The following is a 20769-nucleotide window of genomic DNA, read 5'->3' as shown; positions in this document are numbered from 1 at the left end:
CTCAATGTGGGACTGAAACAGGGGTGTGTGATGTCTCCATGGCTGTTTAATATATATATGGATGGGGTTGTAAAGGAGGTGCAAGGTAGGGCAGTGGATGTGGGGCTGGCCCTAATGAATGAGGGTGAGATTTGGAAGCTTCCGGTGTTGCTGTTTGCTGATGATACAGTATTGTTGAGTGAAGATGAATGGGAATTGCAAGGTTTGGTGAATGAATTTGGGACAGTGTGTAGGAGGAGGAAGCTGAAAGTTAATGTAAACAAAAGTAAAGTTATGGTGTTTGAGAGGAATGAAGTCACAGAGTGTGCAGTGAGGTTGGATGGTGAGGATATGGAGAATGTGAGTGCATTCAAGTACTTGGGTAGTGTGATGAGTAAGGATGGAACTTTGGGGGATGAAGTACGTGAAAGGGTACAGCAGGGAAGGAAGGTTGTTGGTACACTGAAAGCAGTGATGAGAAATAGGGAGGTGAGTATGGAAGTTAAGAAGTCACTGCATGATAGTATTGTGATCCCTACCCTGACGTATGGAAGCGAGGCGTGGACCTTGCAAGAGGGGAACAAGTCAAGAGTGAGAGCAGTGGAAATGAGTTACTTGAGAGGAGCATATGGAGTGACATGGAGGGATAGGTTGACGAATGAAGAAGTGAAGGAACGTTGTGGGGTGGATGTGGATGTGGTTGAGAAGATTAGGAGAAATACACTGAGGTGGTTTGGACATGTGGAGAGAATGGAGAATGAAAGATTGACTAAGAGGGTGTATGTAGGTGAGGTGGAGGGAGGGAGAGGGAGGGGTAGACCGAGGATGAGGTGGAGGGATGGAGTTGAGAGGTATATGAGGGAGGGGGGGGTGAGTTGGGGGGAGGGGAGTCAAATGGTGGGTGACAGAGTGACTTGGAGGCGTTTTGTCTGCGGCCACCCTTTGCGGGATTAGGGCGTCGGGCTATAGATAGATAGATAGATAGACTAGAGTAGCTGCAGTGCAGTACAGTGCAACCATTTGGGGAAGAAGTTTCCAGGTTAAGCCCTGTGACCATGAGCTACTGGAGTCAGTGGGATCTTCTTTGTTTGAACAACGGACTACTGGAGCATCAGTGGGAGACATCCGATGGCCTCAACAGGTACTGAGGGCTCTAAAGAAGATGAGACCTGAGATCTTGGATGAGTCCCATAACCAGATCACTAGTGAGCACCTGGGAGTGAAGAAAACTCTAAGTCAGCTGCAACAGAGGTTCTACTGGACTGGCATGCATCAGGATGTTGAAAAGTGGTGTCGGGCCTGTGATGTGTTGTGCCAAGAAGGGACCCAAGAAACGTGGTTGTGTGGTAGGACTCCAAATTATAATTGCAAATCATAATAGATAGATAGATAAATAGATAGATAGACAGCCCTCTGCGAGCCTGGGAAAAGGAAATGAGGTTTGCAAGTTACACTGAGGAAAGCTGACGACAGCGGCCAGTAAGGAGATGATGCAGTTAGCTGTCAGCAGTCCTCTCGTGAACAAAGACCTAGTCCATCCACGAGGAACACACGTGACACACCCCTGCTACATCAGAATTTAGGAAAGAGAGCGCAGACGGAGGTTAGACACAGAACAGAGAGGTCGAGAAGGGAACAAGCAATACTAGAGGCAGGTCGAAGGGGAGAAGAGCTTAGCAACTCGAGAGACAGAGAGAGAGAGAGGGAGCGAGACTCTATATTCCGCTTTGTGTGAGAGACTTGTTAATATTTCCAAGACAAATAAAAATAGTCCCATACTATTCTTTACCTCTCCTGTCACTACATGACAAATGGGAAGCGACTCCAAGATATAAAAGCCGCTCGACCAGAAGTCTAAAATATATATATATAACTCAACCACAACTCAACCACAAAGAACCACAAAGTATTTTATGACATTTGGTGGCAGGAGGAGAGCAAGTGGAAATGTACAGTTGAAAACTACAATGTACAAATTCATTATATACAAGGTAAAATGAACATAGTAGCTGATGCATTATCTAGGAACCCGAACACAATTCAGGTCGCGGCGTTAGATCTCAAAGGAAATATCCCAAACCACGAGGATATCGCAAAGGCACAAAGACTTGACCCAATATGGTCAAAAGTAATATACAAGTTAGAAAGTGGAGATGACATACAATTACCCAAACTTCATGTCCCACTTGAAAAATTCACAATGGTCAATAATACATTATACAAAATTAACTCTAAACAACCTAAATGCCAAAGAAATACTAACCAGTTGGTAGTACCTAATGACATGATACCCCAAGTATTACGATTGATACACGACAGCCCACATGCAGGACATCCTGGAAAGGATAAGACATTCAACCAAGCCCAGCTATTATATTACTGGCCTTCATTACGAAGAGATATAAACAATCATATAGACAGATGCGAATCATGTGCGAAACACAAAGGATACCCAATCACACCTGCACCGATGGGTAATTACCCAGTACCACATCAACCATGGGACGTTGTCGCTGTTGATTTACTCAAGATGCCATTATCATACAATAATAACCTATACTTATTCGTAGCAACGGATCATTTTTCCCGTTATGTCATTTTAGCTCCAATTAAAGATAAGACAGCAGAGACCGTAGCAAAGGCAATAACAGATAATGTAATATGTCGCTTTACTACCCCAAAGGTATTAATAAGTGATAATGGAGGAGAATTTAATTCTGAGATCTTACAAGAAATATGTAAACAATACAACATCAAAAAGGTTAACGTTTTGGCCTATCACCCAGCATCGAATGGGTTGGTAGAGAGACAAAATAAAAAGGTATTAGATGTGCTATGACACATTCTCAGTGAAAATTATGCAAGCTGGGATGATTGGATTCCCAGAGTAGAGGCCTCCATTAATGGGTCTATAAATAAATCCATTGGTGACACACCACATTTCATTATATATGGCACAGATAAAAAATTACCATATGAGCTCCTAGAAGGTGACAGCATGCCTATATACAATTACGATGATTACTCTAAACTCCATTTACGTGAATTCCAGGACATTCACAAAAGAGTCAAAAAACAATTAACGATGTCCAAGGAAGAAATGACGGAGGCATTTAACAAGAAGGCAAAAGATTCACCTATCAGCTTAGGAGACATTGTTTACGGAGTCATTCATACGAGAGACAATAAATTATCCCCAAAATTTGAGGGCCCATACAGAGTAATTAACATAAAAGCAAACAAAGTTTTAATTAAGTCACTTTCAAGTGGCGAGGAGAAACAAGTTCATATTGACCATTTAAAACGAGTTTCAAGGGAATTATCACATAATTATTCAGCCTCGGATACAACCGAACAGGTGAACGTACCTCAAGAAACCAAGCAAGAACACAACAATTATTACACAAAGAAATTAAGATCATATACCAAACAACCGAACATAGGTGCAACTATTCCAATAAAATCTACAGTACATCATTTACAAGAATTAAATATTGATTTAAACTCCTTCTATAAATGAAATAACAGTTAACCGTAACGCACATCATCACTATCATCAACCACAGCTTTATAGGAAATTATTATTATTTTTTTTTTCGGTAGGTTACGATGAAGGGACTTATGCTATGGATTCTCCTCTACATAGTAAGAGTATATGCACACCTAGACCCCAAGCATATAGTACGACAAGGATGACTCATAGCTCCAACGGCCACGACTACAATCGTTAAGGACGTCATGAGTACTGAAATAAGTCTAGATTACTTGTATGACTTACCTACTTATCTAGAAAGACTTGCGACGCCGATGCGAACTCTGGACTTCAAGATAGGGAATTATGTTTCACAAGCACATAACACCAAGGAAGTGAATGAAATGGTGAAGTTAGCGAAATGGAAACTAGAACAGGCGAAGTCAACTATGCTCATCATGATCCAAGATCTCCCATCTTATGGACCGGAGGTACTGAGCGACAGGAACAACATCACACGTACTCACCAAAAGCGCGGTTTGTTCGATCTGGGCGGCGCAGTTCCTGGAAACATCTTTGGATTGGCTACAGAGGATGACCTTAAAGAAATAAACAACAAATTTAATAAGATAGCTCAGGTACTAACATACCAAGATAAATTCATCACAGGACAGAACTCAGCAATGAAGACAATTGTGAAAAATCTGAAACAAGCAGAAAACGTAGCTCTCGAGAGTGTAGATAAAATAAATGAATTAGAGGGAAACGTTACTCTTTTCCAGCACTTCTCCATCATCACAGAACATATTGACACGATTCTACTACAATTAGAGAACACTAGAGATCGTTTCAGGGCACTTATGCAAGGAATTTCGAATGCTGGTGATGGCAAGATCACAAATGACTTACTCCCAGTTCATGAGCTACGTCAGATAGTTAGTCAAGGCATACATAAACATAAATTGAAGCCATTGTTCCGCAGTAGGGAATTTATGCAATATTACCCGTATTTAGAAGCAACACTAACACCAACATCAGTGGTAGTTCATGTACCATTCATCACTGAAGACCTGTTCACAGCATACCAAATACACCCTTTCCCCTATAAAAATAACAACACTTTGGTCATCATCAACATCAACACAGACACCGAACTCATCATGGTCTCCAAGAGACGGGACACTGTCACTTTCGCAAGTGAGTCAACGATTGAGCGAAAGTGCCGCACATCCTTACATGCTGTTCATCTTTGTCCTGCGTACATTTTCACGTTTCAGCCTACTGATACGGTCCCTTGTGAAATGGCTATCATCAGCAATAACAATATTCATCATCATTGCAACTTCACTTTTGCTCCAGATAAACTTGTACACCATCAATGCATTGGACACTCACAGTTTTTTTATTTCCCTCATAACACATCAGTTTACATAGTCTGTCCAGATATACCACCATCTCATACATCAGCCTCAGGATTATACATAGCACCAGACTACTGTGCGGTATTTACACCAGCCATGTCTACTTTATCCACCATCAATAACTATGCCATTCTCAACCATACACACAAACATTTCCACCCACTGCCTAATATGAACTTAAACATGAGCACAAGTATTAAGCTGACTTCACCTAAGTTTGAAACTATGCAGCTGATCAATGAAACAATGAAGCCCTGGGAAGATTTGAGTTTGAGTATGTTCAACCCATATTATGTGTATAGCTCAGCACCTACTGTCTTTATAATCGTCTGCATTGTAGTTGCAGTACTGCTGTTCGCAATGCACAGAATGCATGCAAGAATTGCTAATTTGGAGTCATTATTTAGTGGGGGGAGAGTTAACATCACAGTTAACCACCCTGAATAAAGTGTATATATTTTGTATATTGTATTAATTATTAATTATATATATATATATATATATATATATATATATATATATATATATATATATATATATATATATATATATATATATATATATATAAATGACCCATATATGGCAGACCAGTACCATTATCTTTAAATGAAATATTAATAACTCTTATCATAATCTTCATTTTAAACAATTTTTTATTCTTGCATGTATGCATTTCACTATAATAACCCAAGTACATAGTGTATTACAGTTAAATAATTTACTTTAATGCATTTATTCAAATATGTATACAACTTGTTTAAAATGTAATATTACTGAATAATCACTATTTACTATGAATAATATATGTATACAATATTCATACAATTATGTTACTTTACAATATTATGTATTTCACTTAATTAGCTTATAAGTTCATTATAATGTATATATAATATGTATTAATATGTTATGACTATCAAATGTCGATGGTACGCCATTTTTGCGCGGCCGAGCAGTGTGGTAGGACTCCATATTATAATTGCAAATCATAATAGATAGATAGATAAATAGATAGATAGACAGCCCTCTGCGAGCCTGGGAAAAGGAAATGAGGTTTGCAAGTTACACTGAGGAAAGCTGACGACAGCGGCCAGTAAGGAGATGATGCAGTTAGCTGTCAGCAGTCCTCTCGTGAACAAAGACCTAGTCCATCCACGAGGAACACACGTGACACACCCCTGCTACACCAGAGTTTAGGAAAGAGAGCACAGACGGAGGTTAGACACAGAACAGAGAGGTCGAGAAGGGAACAAGCGATACTAGAGGCAGGTCGAAGGGGAGAAGAGCTTAGCAACTCGAGAGACAGAGAGAGAGAGAGGGAGCGAGACTCTATATTCCGCTTTGTGTGAGAGACTTGTTAATATTTCCAAGACAAATAAAAATAGTCCCATACTATTCTTTACCTCTCGTGTCACTACATGACAAATGGGAAGTGACTCCAAGATATAAAAGCCGCTCGACCACAAGTCTAAAATATATATATATAACTCAACTACAACTCAACCACAAAGAACCACAAAGTATTTTATGACACAAAGTCATTTATGACAGTTGCATCCCTCTTCAGCTGTACGAAGTGGGTGCACTGATGGAAGGAGTCGCGGAGGACATTGCTGGACCTCTGCCACTCACTGAAAGAGAGAACCGGTATATATGTGTTGTCACAGACTGCTTCACAAAGTGGCCAGAAGCCTATGCTACTCATAATCAAGGGGCTGTGACTGTTGCTCAGGTGTTGGTTGATCAGTTCTTCTGTCATTTTGGGATGCCACAAGAGCTACATTCAGACCAGGGTAGAAACTCTGAGTCTGCTGTGTTCCGTGAATTCTGAAAGTTATTGGGGATCAAGAAAACCAGGACGATCCCCCTAAGGCCACAGTCAGATGGGATGGTGGAGAAATTCAACTGGACCCAAGGAAAAGAACTGGCCAAGTACTGCAAAGAGGGACAAACAGAATGGGACCAGAAATTACAACTACCACAAATTTACTTAGCACCTCCCCCCACAAGATATTAAAAAACACAGAAATCATAGTATATCACAATGTTTGTTCATGAAACGCCATTCATTAATATGAAATCATGTTTCCCTTATTTTTCAGGGCCAGTTGGATGTGTTTTGGCATGGAATCACTTAGATCTCTAAAGTAATCTAAGGACATTTCTTTGCACCAAACAAATGTCAGTTCAGTCTTGAGGTTGTCCAGATTGGGTGTCTTCTTCTCTGCCATTATTTTCTTCATCTTTGCCCAGCAGTCTTCTATTGGACTTAGATCTGGACTGTTGCTAGGCCAGTCGAGGACCTCAATCTGATTATCTTGATGCCATTTTGTCATCTTCCTTGACTTGTGACATGGAGCTGAATCGTGCATGAAAAAGTCGCACCCATGAATAGCAAAAAAGTTTAACAAATGATCTTTCGGAACTTGAATGTACCAGCCACCATTCACCATCAAGTTCTAGAAAGTAGAGGCCTCCCCTTCCCATTTCACCTGAGAAACACCCCCATACCATTACCGACTGTGGGTGCTTAACAGTCGGCACCGTGTAAGCAGGGTCATATCGACTACGGGAGGCAGGGCAATGAACCTTGGCAGAATGCACCCGGAACACTTGAAATGTGCTTTCATTGGAAAACATAACTTTTCTCCACTCACCTGATGTCCAGTATGCATACTTCTTGGCAAACTGAATGTGCTGTTTCTTCATGCGGTGAGTAAGAAGCTGTTTCTTGGCTGCAGTGTGGCTTGGCAAACCCAGCTCCTTCTGCAAGCGGTGTTGGATAGTTCAAATTGAGATGCCCTGTAACAGCTGGGGATGCATTCTCTTCAATTCTGCTGCTATCAGTCGAGGATTCTTGATTACTTCCATATCTGTACCTCTCGAAGTTGTCCTCTTCTTTCCACCGCCATGCTTGTGCTCTGGTATGACATCAGGTGGTAGGCCATGCGCTGCAGCAAGAATCTTCATGATGGTCACCTTTGCACATCCAGTATGTTCACAAATCGTGTTGATAGGGACATTATCCTGCCTCCATGCAATGATATAGACCCTCATAATCCCTTGAGCGGTACATTCCAGGCATGACAACTCGATGCTGAGAAAATAACAGGGCAAACAGTGATGCATATGAAAAAAGAGGGAGGTGCAAGCTTTGAGTGACGGGAACATACTCTCACTCTCGCTTCTGGGCAAGCACTGAAGTGCTGAGTGTTTCACCACCTCCTGCCAACACCGGAGGGGTTGCCAGTTGCTTCTTGCCCCAAAAATTCACTTGGTAGAGGTGGAAACACAAAGCAAAGACAAACAACTCTCCTATAGCAATTCTGTGTGTGTAGGTCCTAAGTCAATTTCTGGTGGGTATAACTGCATTGCTGATGGAGTATCGTTCTGCATCCTGTGAGTTTACAGGCTACACCCCTGCAAAACTGATGTTGGGCCACGTGTTACACTTACCTGTTGACTTGTTAAGGGAAGACCACCTGGTGAAGAGCTGCCAACAGACACCTCCAGCTATGTGAGGCATCTTCAGGAAAGGGTGGCTGAGGTACATCATCAAGTGCAAGGAGCCCTCAAGTTTTCAGGAGAGGTGATATAGTGCAAGTATGATGCCAAGGCATGTGAGGAGCTTCAAGGATGGTGACCAAGTTTGATTATACAATCCCCAGTGAAAGAAGGGACAGTCACCGAAGCTGCAGAGCCCATGGGACGGGCCTTACACTGTGTTGGACCACCCATCAGACATAATGTATCAGATTCAGGGAGGCAGGAAGAGTCGCTCAAAGGCGGTACACGTGAACCGTCTGTGGCACTACCATGGGCCAGGACAGTACAGCTGGGACGTCTCCGAGGAATCATGCTCTCCCGTAGCCGAGGATGTTGAAGAGGACCAACAAGCTGAAGTGGAAGAGGATGGCGACAGTTTCCCAAGACAAGAAGTGAATCAGGAAGAAGACCAAGACCTTCCTGGAGGAGGGAGGAGTGGACTGTGTGGAGGAGCAATGACGTTGTTGGAAGCAGCATAGAAGAAGACCTGATAAGTTGAAGGATTATTTTATGTAAAGTTACATTTCTCATTAGGATTAAGGTTTATGGTAGTATATATATTGTGTAGTTTTGTTGAGAAAACAAAGAACTAGGGAGGGGGTAGTGTTAAGAAGCGGGATTTGCCAGTTAGATAATTGAGAAGCTTCTCACTGATTCCCGATGTTTACAGTGGTTCCGGTATGAGTCGGAGTTCCCAATTTGCCTGCTGTTTGTAAGCGTAGTTGTTTCGTAAGTTATGCATTAATTTTTGTGCTCTTTTTCTTTATAATGTTTTATTTCTGTGATTGTTCAATTATGTAATTTAAGTTTGTATGGTAAATGATTTAGAGTGTTATGCAATGTAAGAAAACTCTGACATGTTTTGGATATCTTTGAGTTGGCAACTATTGTTCTCGTGGAATGTAGAAGTTTCTAGGGTAATGCAAGCTTATTTCAAGAGACTAGAGGAAATTCAGTCGGTTTTCAGTTAAGTTTGGGTGTAGTGCAGTGTCAGTGTTATTGAAGTTTGTATATCATCGGTACTTATGAAAAATAGTGAAGTGTTGTCAAGCATTAAGTGTATTTGCAGTTAGTAAAGTTTTTTTCAGCTCCGGTGCTTGCGAGAATAGTGAAGTGAAGTTGGAAAGCATTAAGTGTAATTATTTGGAAAAAAAAGACAGTAAACTTAGGAAGCCAGTGTTTATTTACGATGCCTGACCTGATCCTGTGTACTGTACCATAGGGAGGACAAATCACTGGGCAACGTCCTTCCTTTACTGTACTACTACTGTTGGAGCCTGTGGCAGGGTGGGGTGGGGATGTACCAATGTAAGCCCTCACCCCCCCAGCTGACTCCATCTCAAGAACAATACAGGATTTTCTACAGTCTGAGAAGGAACTCACATTTTCTCATGTAATAATGCACTCAAACCAACAATACACAATAACAATAATGATAAGAACAAATTCCTAAGGTAAGACATGTCCACAGTTCTAGAATGTTCCTCCTATCACCAGACATAAAACTTTAGCCTAATCCTATGGCATAACACTCAATTTACAGATGTTTTTCACAGCTCCACATATAATCCACTCAGCTAATCCCAAGGCAACACACAATTTCTAGAATGTTCATCTTCACATATAAACCATTAAGTTAATCCTACAGCATAACACATAATTGCTAGAATGTTCCTCACATCTTTTCGTCTCATTAACTCTCCTCCTCTCACTGACTCCCTTCAATCTCTGTCTCTTCACCACACTGTTGCATCTTTATCTCTTGTCTATCGCTACTTCAATGGTCACTGCTCCTCTGAACTGTCTGCATGCATTCCTCCACCTCTACAATGGGTGCATAGCACCCATCTATCAGCAAACTCTCATCTCTTTTCTGTCCAACTCTCTACTGCAAGAGTTAACCATTACTCCCAGTCCTTCATTTAAGCAACAGGTCAACTCTGGAACTGTCTATCTCTGTCTGTATTTCCTGTTTCCTATGATCTCCAGTCTTTCAAACGCAGTGTGTCCAGGCATCTCGAAATGATTGGATCTTGAATTTGGCTCTCTATTGTATTTTGTTTTTCTCTTGGAAGGAACAGTTATTGCGGGCTGGTGGCCTTTGGTTCCTTCCTCACATAAAAAAAAAAAGAAAAATCTCCTCATAAGCCACTAAGCTTATCCCACCAACACAACAGGGGGATAAATGGACCAGCCTCCTGTGCTGCATTATAATGGCATCACAATTTTATAAATGACAAAACCAGCAGGTGAGGATTATTTAGCTTAGGTTAGGGAAAACTGTTTCATTCATTCATTGCCAGACGCCATGTATCCCAGACGGGGTGGCCAATGGCTTAGAGTTAATTGTTTTACAGGGAGGGGCACTAATCCTCCACCAACCCCTACTTAGGATATATGTTGTAAGGATCAGTGGAGGTTAGGTTACAATAGGTTGGGTTAGGTAACATTAGGCAAAATAAAGTTAGATATGGTCAAGGTTAGGTTATAATAGGTTAGGTTAGGTAGCATCAGGTAAAATTACATTAGGTATGGTCAAGGTTAAAATAGGTTTGGATAAATTAGGTCAGGTTACAAAAATTTAGCTTAGGTAGGGTATGGACAGGCTAGAATTAATGAGGTTATGTTACAATCACTGGGCTGGGTTTGGACAAATCAGCACTGATGAGGGAAAATTTGTGCCAAAATGGTAGTAGTAGTAGTTCCCTAAAAAGTCTGGCCGAACAGCCCTGAGTCCCTTAGGAAGGCCATGGCCGAGACCGGGCTTTCCCACAGAGCTCTCAAAGACGTAGGTGGTTGTGTGTAATGCAGTCTTCCATAATGTGCTTAATAGTATGGGGTGCTGTGCTGCATCCTGGACAGGCATCAGCGACGAAGTCATCCAGCCTCTTCTGGTAGCTTAAGAGGGCTGGATGGTGAGGCATCTCAGCCTGGCCAGGTGAACCCTGTCCTCATGAGGGAGATAGGATTCAGAAGGGTGGATGTCAGGGGGCTGGCCAGGTGAACCCTGTCCTCATGAGGGAGATAGGATTCAGAAGGGTGGATGTCAGGAGGCCGTGCATGCAGCTGTGTTTTGTTTTTAAGTGACTGAATGGAGTGGTGAGTGATCTGAATGTGGATATGCTTCTGGAAGCTGGTCTGAGGTGGGGGAGGGGGGAGAGATGACAGTATTCGTGTGTGGTATCGTGTGCTGGGTGTTGTTTTGATGTTCCTTGGTGTAGGTGGATGTCTATCTATCTATCTATTGCCAGACGCCTCAATCCCGTTTGGGGTGGCCACAAACAAATTGCCTCCAAGTCGCCCTGTCCCCCGCCATTTCACTGCCCTGCTCCCAACTCACACCCCCCTCTCTCATATACCTCTCCACCCCATCCCTCCATCTCATCCTCAGCCTCCCCCTCCCTCTTCCCCCCTCCACCTCACTCACATACACTCTCTTCATCAGTCTTTCACCCTCCATCCTCTACACATGGCCAAACCACCTCAGTGTGTTCCTCATAACGCTTCCTATCACATCCACATCCACACCACAACGCTCCTTTATATCCTCATTCGTCAGCCTGTCTCTCCATGTGACTCCACATGCTCCTCTTAAATAACTCATTTCCACTGCTCTCACTCTTGACTTGTGTCCTTCCAACAACGTCCAAGCTTCACTTCCGTACGTTAGAGTTGGTATCACAAAACTGTCATGTAGTAACTTTTTCACTTCCATGCTCACTTCCCTGTTTCTTATCACTGCTTTCAAAGAACCAGCAACCTTTCTTCCCTGCTGTACCCTTTCAAGCACTTCACCCTCCAAACCTCCATCCCTACTCATCACACTACCCAAGTACTTAAACGTACTCACATTTTCCAATTCCTCACCATCCAACCTCGCTGTACATTCACTGACTTCACCTCTCTCAAAGACCATCACTTTACTCTTCCCTACATTCACCTTTAGATTCCATTTCTTACACACTCTCCCTAACTCATCCACCAAGCCTTGCAGCTCCTCTTCGTCTTCACTCAACAACACAGTATCATCTGCAAACAACAGTACAGGGAGTACTATCCTCTCTCACCAGGGCCACTCCAACATCCACTACCCTACCTTGTACCTCTTTTATTACCCCATCCATGTACAGATTGAACAACCATGGAGACATGACACATCCCTGTTTCAACCCAACTTTCAAAGAGAAAAATTCACTTAGTTCACCATCCACGCGCACTGCAGCCTTCACACCATCGTACATACTCTTCACAGCATTCAACAACTTCCCATCTACTGCTGCCATGTAATAAAGCGGATGTTGTGGGTCTGTGGAGGCTGCAGCAAGAAACTGGGTGCCTTTATGTCTAGGTGATCCTTGACTTTGAGGACTTTGGTTTCTTGATGTAGGTGGTCTGTGGGTGTAGTAGCTGTGCAGCCTGTGATTATTTTTAGGGCCTTGTTCTGTATGGTCTGTAGAGTGTTGTAGTGTGTTTTGGTGAGGTTAGGAGCCCAGGCAGGGCTTGCATAATTCATCACTGAACGTATGTATTGTTTGTATACTGTGGTGGTGGTTTCTTTGTTGTGTCCAAATGTTGTATGGGCAAGTGACCTCAAGGCATTGAGTCTTGGTGTTATTTTATTTTTAATGTTTGTGATGTGTTGTTTAAATGACACTGATGTATTGCATGTTACACTAAGGATTTTGTGTGTGTGTGTTGTAGGGGAGTGTTGTTTATGGTGAGGTGTGGGATGTGACTGTGTTCTGCTGTCCAGTTTGTGAGAAGGGTCACTGTAGATTGGGCTGGGGCTATTTTGAGCCTGTTTGTGGTGAACCATTCGTGTAGTGTGTTGAGGTAAGGTTGGATGATGTGTGCAGCTGTGTTTGCGTTTTGGTGCGTGCATGTAAGTGTTATATCATCTGCATAGGAAGCTATGTGTATCTGTGGTGTGTGGGGTGTGGGTATGTTGTGCATGTATAGGTTAAAGAGTGTAGGGGACAAAAGAGATCCTTGGGGGATGCCGTTTGTGAAGTTTCTGACATTAGAAGACTGACCGGCAAATGTTACATGTGCACATCTGCCTGCTAAGTAGTTTGCCAGCCATCTTTTTGTGTCGAGTATTTTCTTTGTGAGGTTGTGGCGGGGGATGGCATCAAAAGCTTTGCTAACATTTAGTGTGATTAGGAGTGTTCTGTGTGGTGGCCTAACTGAATTCATGCCATCGAAAACTCTCTGTGTAAGGTCTGTAAGAAAGGCATTTGTGGAGTGCAGTGGCCTAAAGCCATGTTGTGATTGGGCTAGGGGAATGTGAGGTGTGACTAGTTGTAGTACCAGTCGTTCAGTGACTTTAGAGGGGGTGCAGAGGAGTGTGATGGGGCGGTGTGAGGTGGGTAACGTGGGGTCTCTGTTGGGTTCAGGGATAGTGATGATATTGCCATGCTTCCAGATGTTGGGTATTATGTTGTGTGAGTAGCTGTAGTTTGATATGTTGGTGAGTGCTTGTATGCCTTGTGGTCCAAGGTGTTTAAGATGAATGTTGCTTATGTTGTCTGGTCCATGGGCAGATGAGTGCTTAAGGTTGTTAATGATGTGCTTCGTCTGCTTGTAAGTGAAAGGTGCATAGTCTGGGTTTGTGGGAAATACGCACTGGTCTGTGGAAAACCGTCTCTTACGTCAGATGATACATCGGTCTTCAGGATGGGGGTTTAGATGGTTGACTTGTGAAAAGTGATTGATGAGAGTGTTTGCTTGTTGTTTGTTTGAGGGTATGGTGTCTGTTGTTGTGATGGCAGCGTGTGATTGTGTGGTGTTGCTGTTAGAAAGTGTGAAGGTGTTTAGTGTGATGTAGAGTTTGCTGATGTTTGTTTTGTGGTCAAGTGTTTGGAGGTAATTTTTCCAGTTTAGTGTTTGCTGTTCTGATATTTTATTGTTTATTTGAGTGTTTGAGTTCTTGTATTTGTTGTATGGTGTCTTGTGTATGGGGTGTTGGGGAGTGTCGCTGTGTGTCCCGTTGTCTGATGAGGCCTTGAATTTCTGGTGTGAAGTTGGGGTTGTGTCTCTTTCTGTTGCCTCTAGGGATGTGTCTTTGTCTGCGTTTTGTATAATTGTATTGAAAGTGTGCACAGCTGTGTTGATGTTTGTGATGGGTGTACTGTTTAGTGTTTCGAAATGTTGTTCAGTTTCAGTTACAAAGGCCTCCCAGTTGGCTCTCTTATAATTAGTGTATGTGAGTTTGTGGTCAGCTGGGGTGACTCTGGTTTTGGTAGTGATGATGACTGGGAGGTGATCAGAACCCAGGGTTTTGACCACTCTCCAGGGTGTAGTGGAGGCGAGGTTTGGGGAGCAGAAGGTGATGTTTGGGGATGATGGGAGGAAGAGGGCTTGGTGTGGGATATGGATACGTTGGTCTAGAGTGTTCAGTATGAAAAGATGATCTGTCTGGGATTGTAGTACCAGCCCTCTGTCTGTGTCAGGGTTGTTGACATGCCAGGCCGACGACTTGGCATTGAAATCACCACCCAGGATGATGTTGGGTATGTTAGTGATGTGGTGTATCTGTGGAGAGTAATTGTGTGGTACTGTGGGGGACGACTGGGGGGGAATGTATGTTAGCGATTGTTGTGTGTGATTTGTTACCAGTGCGTATTTTAATTGATTGTATTTCTGTTGTGGTGTGATGTGGAGGGAGAAGTGACTTTGTGTGTGCACTGGTATCTGCAAAGTTGATGGATTTGTGTACCAGGGTGATGAGTCCACTGCCCGGTCTTGTCGAATGATGGTGAAATTATGAAGTTATGAAATGCCAAAATGGTATTCTAAGATGGTGTCCATCTGTCTCACACACAGGATGGTGTGCATTGAAACTTAAAAATGCACTCAGGAAAAAAAAAATAACATAAGAGAGAAAAGGGAGGGAATCAAAATAAGGTGATTTTGTGTCTCCTTGATGAGCTTCCACATCTCCTTGATGAGCTTCCACACAGACATACATACAACACATGGCATGTACCTCATGACTGTCATAACACTGTACACAGCAAAAATACTGTATTAATCATGCAGTTTAATTTATCATCACCATCATTATCCATGGCAAGCAGGGCCATGCAGAGCTATGGATAACCATCACAGTTTAAATCAGCCTTACAACCAGCTACTGTTCGTTCATCATACTCTAGAGGAGCAAAACCTGGATTCAAATCCAAACCAGATCAGTATCTTCCTCATGATCTATCTGTGAGTACAAACAGAAGAGAACTTAATTAGAGTCAAATGCCCCATGATATATCAATGAGTACAAACAGAAGAGGCCTTAATTAGAGTCAAATGCCCCATGATCTATCAATGAGTATGAACAGAGGAGGCCTTAATTAGAGTCAAATGCACTAAGGAACACAGTGCCAAGAGACGTGACACTCGCACAGGTGAAGAGCACTGAGAAGCGGCTGAAAAATGGGAAGGCAGCTGGGGTTGATGGGGTGTATGTAGAGATAATTAAGTGTAGTGGAGAGAGTGGAATGAAGTGCTTGCTGGAGATATGTAAGAAGGCATGGATGAGTGAAACAGTGCCAGCAAAGTGGAAAAAGGCTGTGACTGTACCCATGTACAAAAATAAAGGTGAGCAAAGTGAATGCAAGAATTATCATGGCATAAGTTTTTTGAGTGTGGTAGGGAAGGTATATGGAAGAATTATTATTATTGAGAAAGTAAGAGAGATATCAGAAGTCCTAGTGAGTGATGAACAGGGTGGTCTTAGGAGTGGCAGAGGATGTGGATCAAATATCTGCAGTGAGACAGATAGCAGAGAAGGCTTGTGAGAAGGACCATAAGGTGTTTATGGCATTCATGGATCTGGAAAAAACATATGACAAACTGGACAGGGAAGGATTGTGGAAAGTTCTGCGCATGTACGGTGTAGATGGTAAGCTGCTAGTTGCCATCAAGAATTTTTATGATGGTAGTGAAGCATGTGTAAGAGTAATTGGGCATTTAAGTGAATGGTTCACGATCGGTGTGGGCGTGCGACAAAGTTGTGCGATGTCCCCATGGTTGTTCAATATATACATGGATGGGGAGATGAGAGAAGTAAAAACACGAGTAATGCAGAGGGGGATGGCGCTGGTAATGAATGGTGATGGATGGAGTATCTCAAATTTGTTGTATGCATGATGATGAAGTACTGCTTGCAAATACAAGACAAGAAGTTGGTAGGCTAGTGTGGAGCTTTGCCAATGTCTGTGAGCATCGTGCCTTGAGAATTAATGGAGAAAAGAGTAAAATGATGGTTATTGAGAGAGGAGGTGACTCCCAGTGTAATGTTAAAATGAATGGAGACATTGGAATTGGTGGGAGTTCAAATACCTGGGTACAGTGATAGAAGAGAGAGGAAAATGTGCAAAAGAAGCGGAAAGTAGAAAGACACAAGGAAGAAAAGTAGCTGGTGCAATGAAGGCCTTGATAAGAAACAGAGGCTTGAGTGTTGCAGCTGCACGAGGCTTACATGAAGGAGTGTTAGTGCCAACTTTAACATATGGATGTTAGACAATGGTGTGGCATGAAAATGAAAAGTCAAGAGTAAGAGTAATGGAGATGGGACTGCTGAGGAATGTATGTGGAGTACAGAGAGTGGATAGGATACGAAATAATGTGATTCACGACAGATACGGAGTGAAGAAGTCTGTGGACACCAGAATTGAAGAGAGTGTACTGAGAAGGTATGGTCATGTGGAGAGAATGGATAACAACAGAGTGGTGAAAAAGGTATATCTGAGCGATTCTGAAGGAGGGAGTAGGCAAGGTAGGCCCAGGAGAAGGTGGAGAGACATGGTGGATGAGTGTATGAGGAAGAGAGGTTTGGAAGTTGGTGAGGCTAAGGAATGACAAGAGATCGAGCTGGCTGGATGAATGTTGTGAGGAGAAATGCATGATCAGGGATTTGGCATCCCTTTTTAACGTGGCAGCATCTGCACTGACTCAACCAGATAAGTTTGTGAAGCTACAGAATGTGGTGAATGTTTTTGGTGTATCTGATACAGCAAGGATTCTGTGGGCTTTAATTATGAGTGAATGGAAGCATGGCCCATTGGACTGGGCAAATTTGGGCAGTCTGGACATTGCTGCTCCTCACCCTGCCCTAGGGTGGGAAAGGAGGTCCGAAAGATGATGATATGCACTAATTTGATAATGTTCTGCTCATTATACAAATTGTAATGCTCATTTTTTGTTGATTCATCACATAATATACCAACATTATTATGGATGAAATACACAAATAATTTGAAAAGCATGTGGGGAGTATACAAGGGATGTTGGTTTGTGCAGCTTTTGCTTTTATCCAAGCCTGCTGCTCACTCACGGACACAGACTCCCTCACTTTGGTATCCTACTTGTCAATAATATGTGAAACAAGACACTTGAAGCTTTTCAGTTTTACAAAGTCATATCCACAACCTCATGGTTTCTGGCTCATCCAAATTAAGTTCTCTGACCAATTTAGAACTAATTCTCTCACTTCTCTTTCTGGCAAGCTACTTACACATCCACAAATATTTTCTGCTCATGTTCCACTTGTTTAATCATTAACATTGCCAGACTTGCTGCATCCTTTTTTTTTTTTTTTTTTTTTTGCCACACTAACGCCTGCATTAATAAAACTTGAGAGAAAACAGCCATCATTCATCTTGCACTCACTTGGAAATATTTGCATTTTTTTCTTGCTTGGAAAGAACTACTCATGTGACCAGCTTTTGGAGAATTTCACTGCTCTTGTTATTAATTGAATATATATCCATGTGACCATGACTTAACCACAGGGTGGATAATACCATAATGTGGCTTAACCACAGGCTGGATAGCACCATCATGTGGCTTAACCACAGGCTGGATAGCACCATCATGTGGCTTCACCACAGGCTGGATAGCACCATCATGTGGCTTAACTACAGCGTGGATAGCACCATCATGTGGCTTCACCACAGGCTGGATAGCACCATCATGTGGCTTAACTACAGTGTGGATAGCACCATCATGTGGCTGAACCACAGGCTGGATAGCACCATCATGTGGCTTAACCACAGGCTGGATAGTACCATAATGTGACTTAACCACAGGCTGGATAGTACCATAATGTGACTTAACCACAGGCTGGATAGTACCATAATGTGACTTAACCACAGGCTGGATAGTACCATCATGTGACTTAACCACAGGCTGGATAGCACCATCATGTGGCTTAACCACAGGCTGGATAGCACCATAATGTGACTTAACCACAGGCTGGATAGCACCATCATGTGGCTTAACCCTTTCAGGCTGCAAATAGGTCCAGCCTGAGAAACTGCATTTTTGACCCCACAAAAATCAAGGTTCGTAAATTTAGAAAAAACACATCATATTCATGCATAAGGAACTAATACTCATCTGTCTACAAAATATTAGTGCTCTACTTACCATACAAGAACCACAATAACGATGGGAAGTTGCAAGCAAGTGGTGTGTGGTGTCCCAAGTCAGTGCATTTCTGTATACAAAATGGCAGTGAAACACTCCTACTAACCAAATATCATAAATCTGTGTTTATTTCTTCTCAACTAATACCCAGGAAATGAGTAAATGTTGAGAAATACTGATAACATTCACCAGCTGCCTGCCACAGTTTTGAGTTGAAGGCCAATGGGCAAGCCACGATTATGGCCAGAAGACTCGTACTAATAAAGCCACAATCGTGACCAGGAGACCCGTGCTGATACAGCCACGATCATGACCAGGAGACTCGTACTGATACAGCCACGATCGTGGCCAGGAGACTCGTACCAATAAAGTCGCGATCGTGGCCAGGAGACCTGTACTGACACAGCCACAATCATGGCCAGAAGACCTGTACTGACACAGCCGCGATTGTGGCCAGGAGACCCATACCAATACAGCCATGATCGTGGCCAGGAGACCCATACCAATACAGCTGCAATCATGGCCAGGAGACCCATACCAATACAGCCATGATCGTGGCCAGGAGACCCATACCAATACAGCTGCAATCATGGCCAGGAGACCTGAAAGGGTTAAACATGGGGTGGATAACATTGTCTCGTGGCTCAACCACAGGATGGATACCACTCTCTCATTTTTGCCATGCTTGGCCACTGTTACCCTGGGATGGATTTCTAAACTTCCCTGTGAACTCCTCGGGGATGTCCTTGGGCAGGTAAGGATGCAAGAACATTGCTTCAGCCCTGTGATGGACTAGCAGCTTTTGGCATCCCTCCCATATCTTTACAGCAGTGACCCTTCCCACCTTTGTTGGGTTGGCCCTAACCTTGGGCCACCAATCCCAGTCTTCAGATTGGCAGCCCATCGTTTTACCAGGATTTCTATTACCCTGTTGAGGGCAGACATATTGGTACCATCCCAGGACACAGATGGTTGATCCATCCCATTCCATCCTGGGATTATCATCCCTGTCCTGAGGTCTGACATCCTCTCCTTGGGGGGGGTTGTAGTGAGACCACCAACTGTAGGCTAAACCAGATATAGGAGCTCCTACCCAGGGAGGGGGTTCCCAATATGAGGTCTTGTGTCATGCCAGTCACCGTAATTTTATCATTTGTCAATTAATTTAAATTTGTATTTATTTTTTCTTCCAATGGGGGAAGGGGCTTGGCTGTGAGGTATTCAGCCTAGTGATTAATCTACCCCTGCAAGTAACCTCTTGACTGGGCATAATTACTTAACACCAAGCCATTGTGAAGGACTGTCCTGCCTTAACATGGGCACTGTCTTTTAAATCACAATCTGAATCCTTGTTTGTGGTGCCATCCCATTGTGAATGACTGTCCCATCATAATATGAGCACAGAACATCTGTGTCATAGTAGATCATACTATGAAAACCTATTGGTGGCATCATCATCATCCATCCATCATCCAATCTTATGTTGCCCCATGAGGACCTTAGGAACCTGGCCTAGGCAAGTTGGTCCTGACATTTAAAATGAGAGTGACCAGCCTCACTCATCCCTGAGTGGTATTATGTGAGCAATAAGCCCCAACCACCCCTTGGAGAATGAGAGACTGATGAGGAGAGTGTATGTGAGTTAGGTGGAAGGGGGGGAGAGGGAGGGGAGGCCAAGGATGATATGGAGGGATGGAGTGGAGAGGTATATGAGAAACGGGTGTGTGAGATGGTAGCATGCAGTTAAATGGTGGGGGACAGGGCGACATGGAGACAATTTGTTTGTGGTCACTCCTTATGGGGTTAAGGCATCTGGCAATAGATAGTTATGACCTACCATAGTAAATGATTTCCTAGTGTACTGGATACCATTTGGCTTGTCACTCAGTGTAGTCACCTATAGGCAGGAGGAGGAAGAAAGAA

General features: G+C 43.0%; 1 protein-coding gene across 1 annotated transcript in view; it reads left to right on the top strand.

Annotated features, from left to right (window-relative positions):
• The window catches only part of LOC145399252 (facilitated trehalose transporter Tret1-like), a 50408-nt gene extending 31679 nt beyond the window's left edge, over positions 1 to 18729 (top strand). The window contains exon 7 of the mRNA XM_080271938.1: positions 18708 to 18729. Within this exon, the coding sequence (XP_080128064.1) occupies positions 18708 to 18729 (22 nt within the window). The remainder of the gene's footprint in view (positions 1 to 18707) is intronic.
• Positions 18730 to 20769: the final 2040 nt, after the last annotated feature.

Source organism: Coenobita brevimanus, chromosome 48 (genome assembly GCF_032717465.1).
Source record: "Coenobita brevimanus isolate Jiangsu-jjx chromosome 48, ASM3271746v2, whole genome shotgun sequence".
NCBI classification, from domain to species: Eukaryota; Metazoa; Arthropoda; class Malacostraca; order Decapoda; family Coenobitidae; genus Coenobita; species Coenobita brevimanus.
Note: the sequence above shows the minus strand (reverse complement) of the source record. Positions and strands in the feature narration are given on the sequence as shown.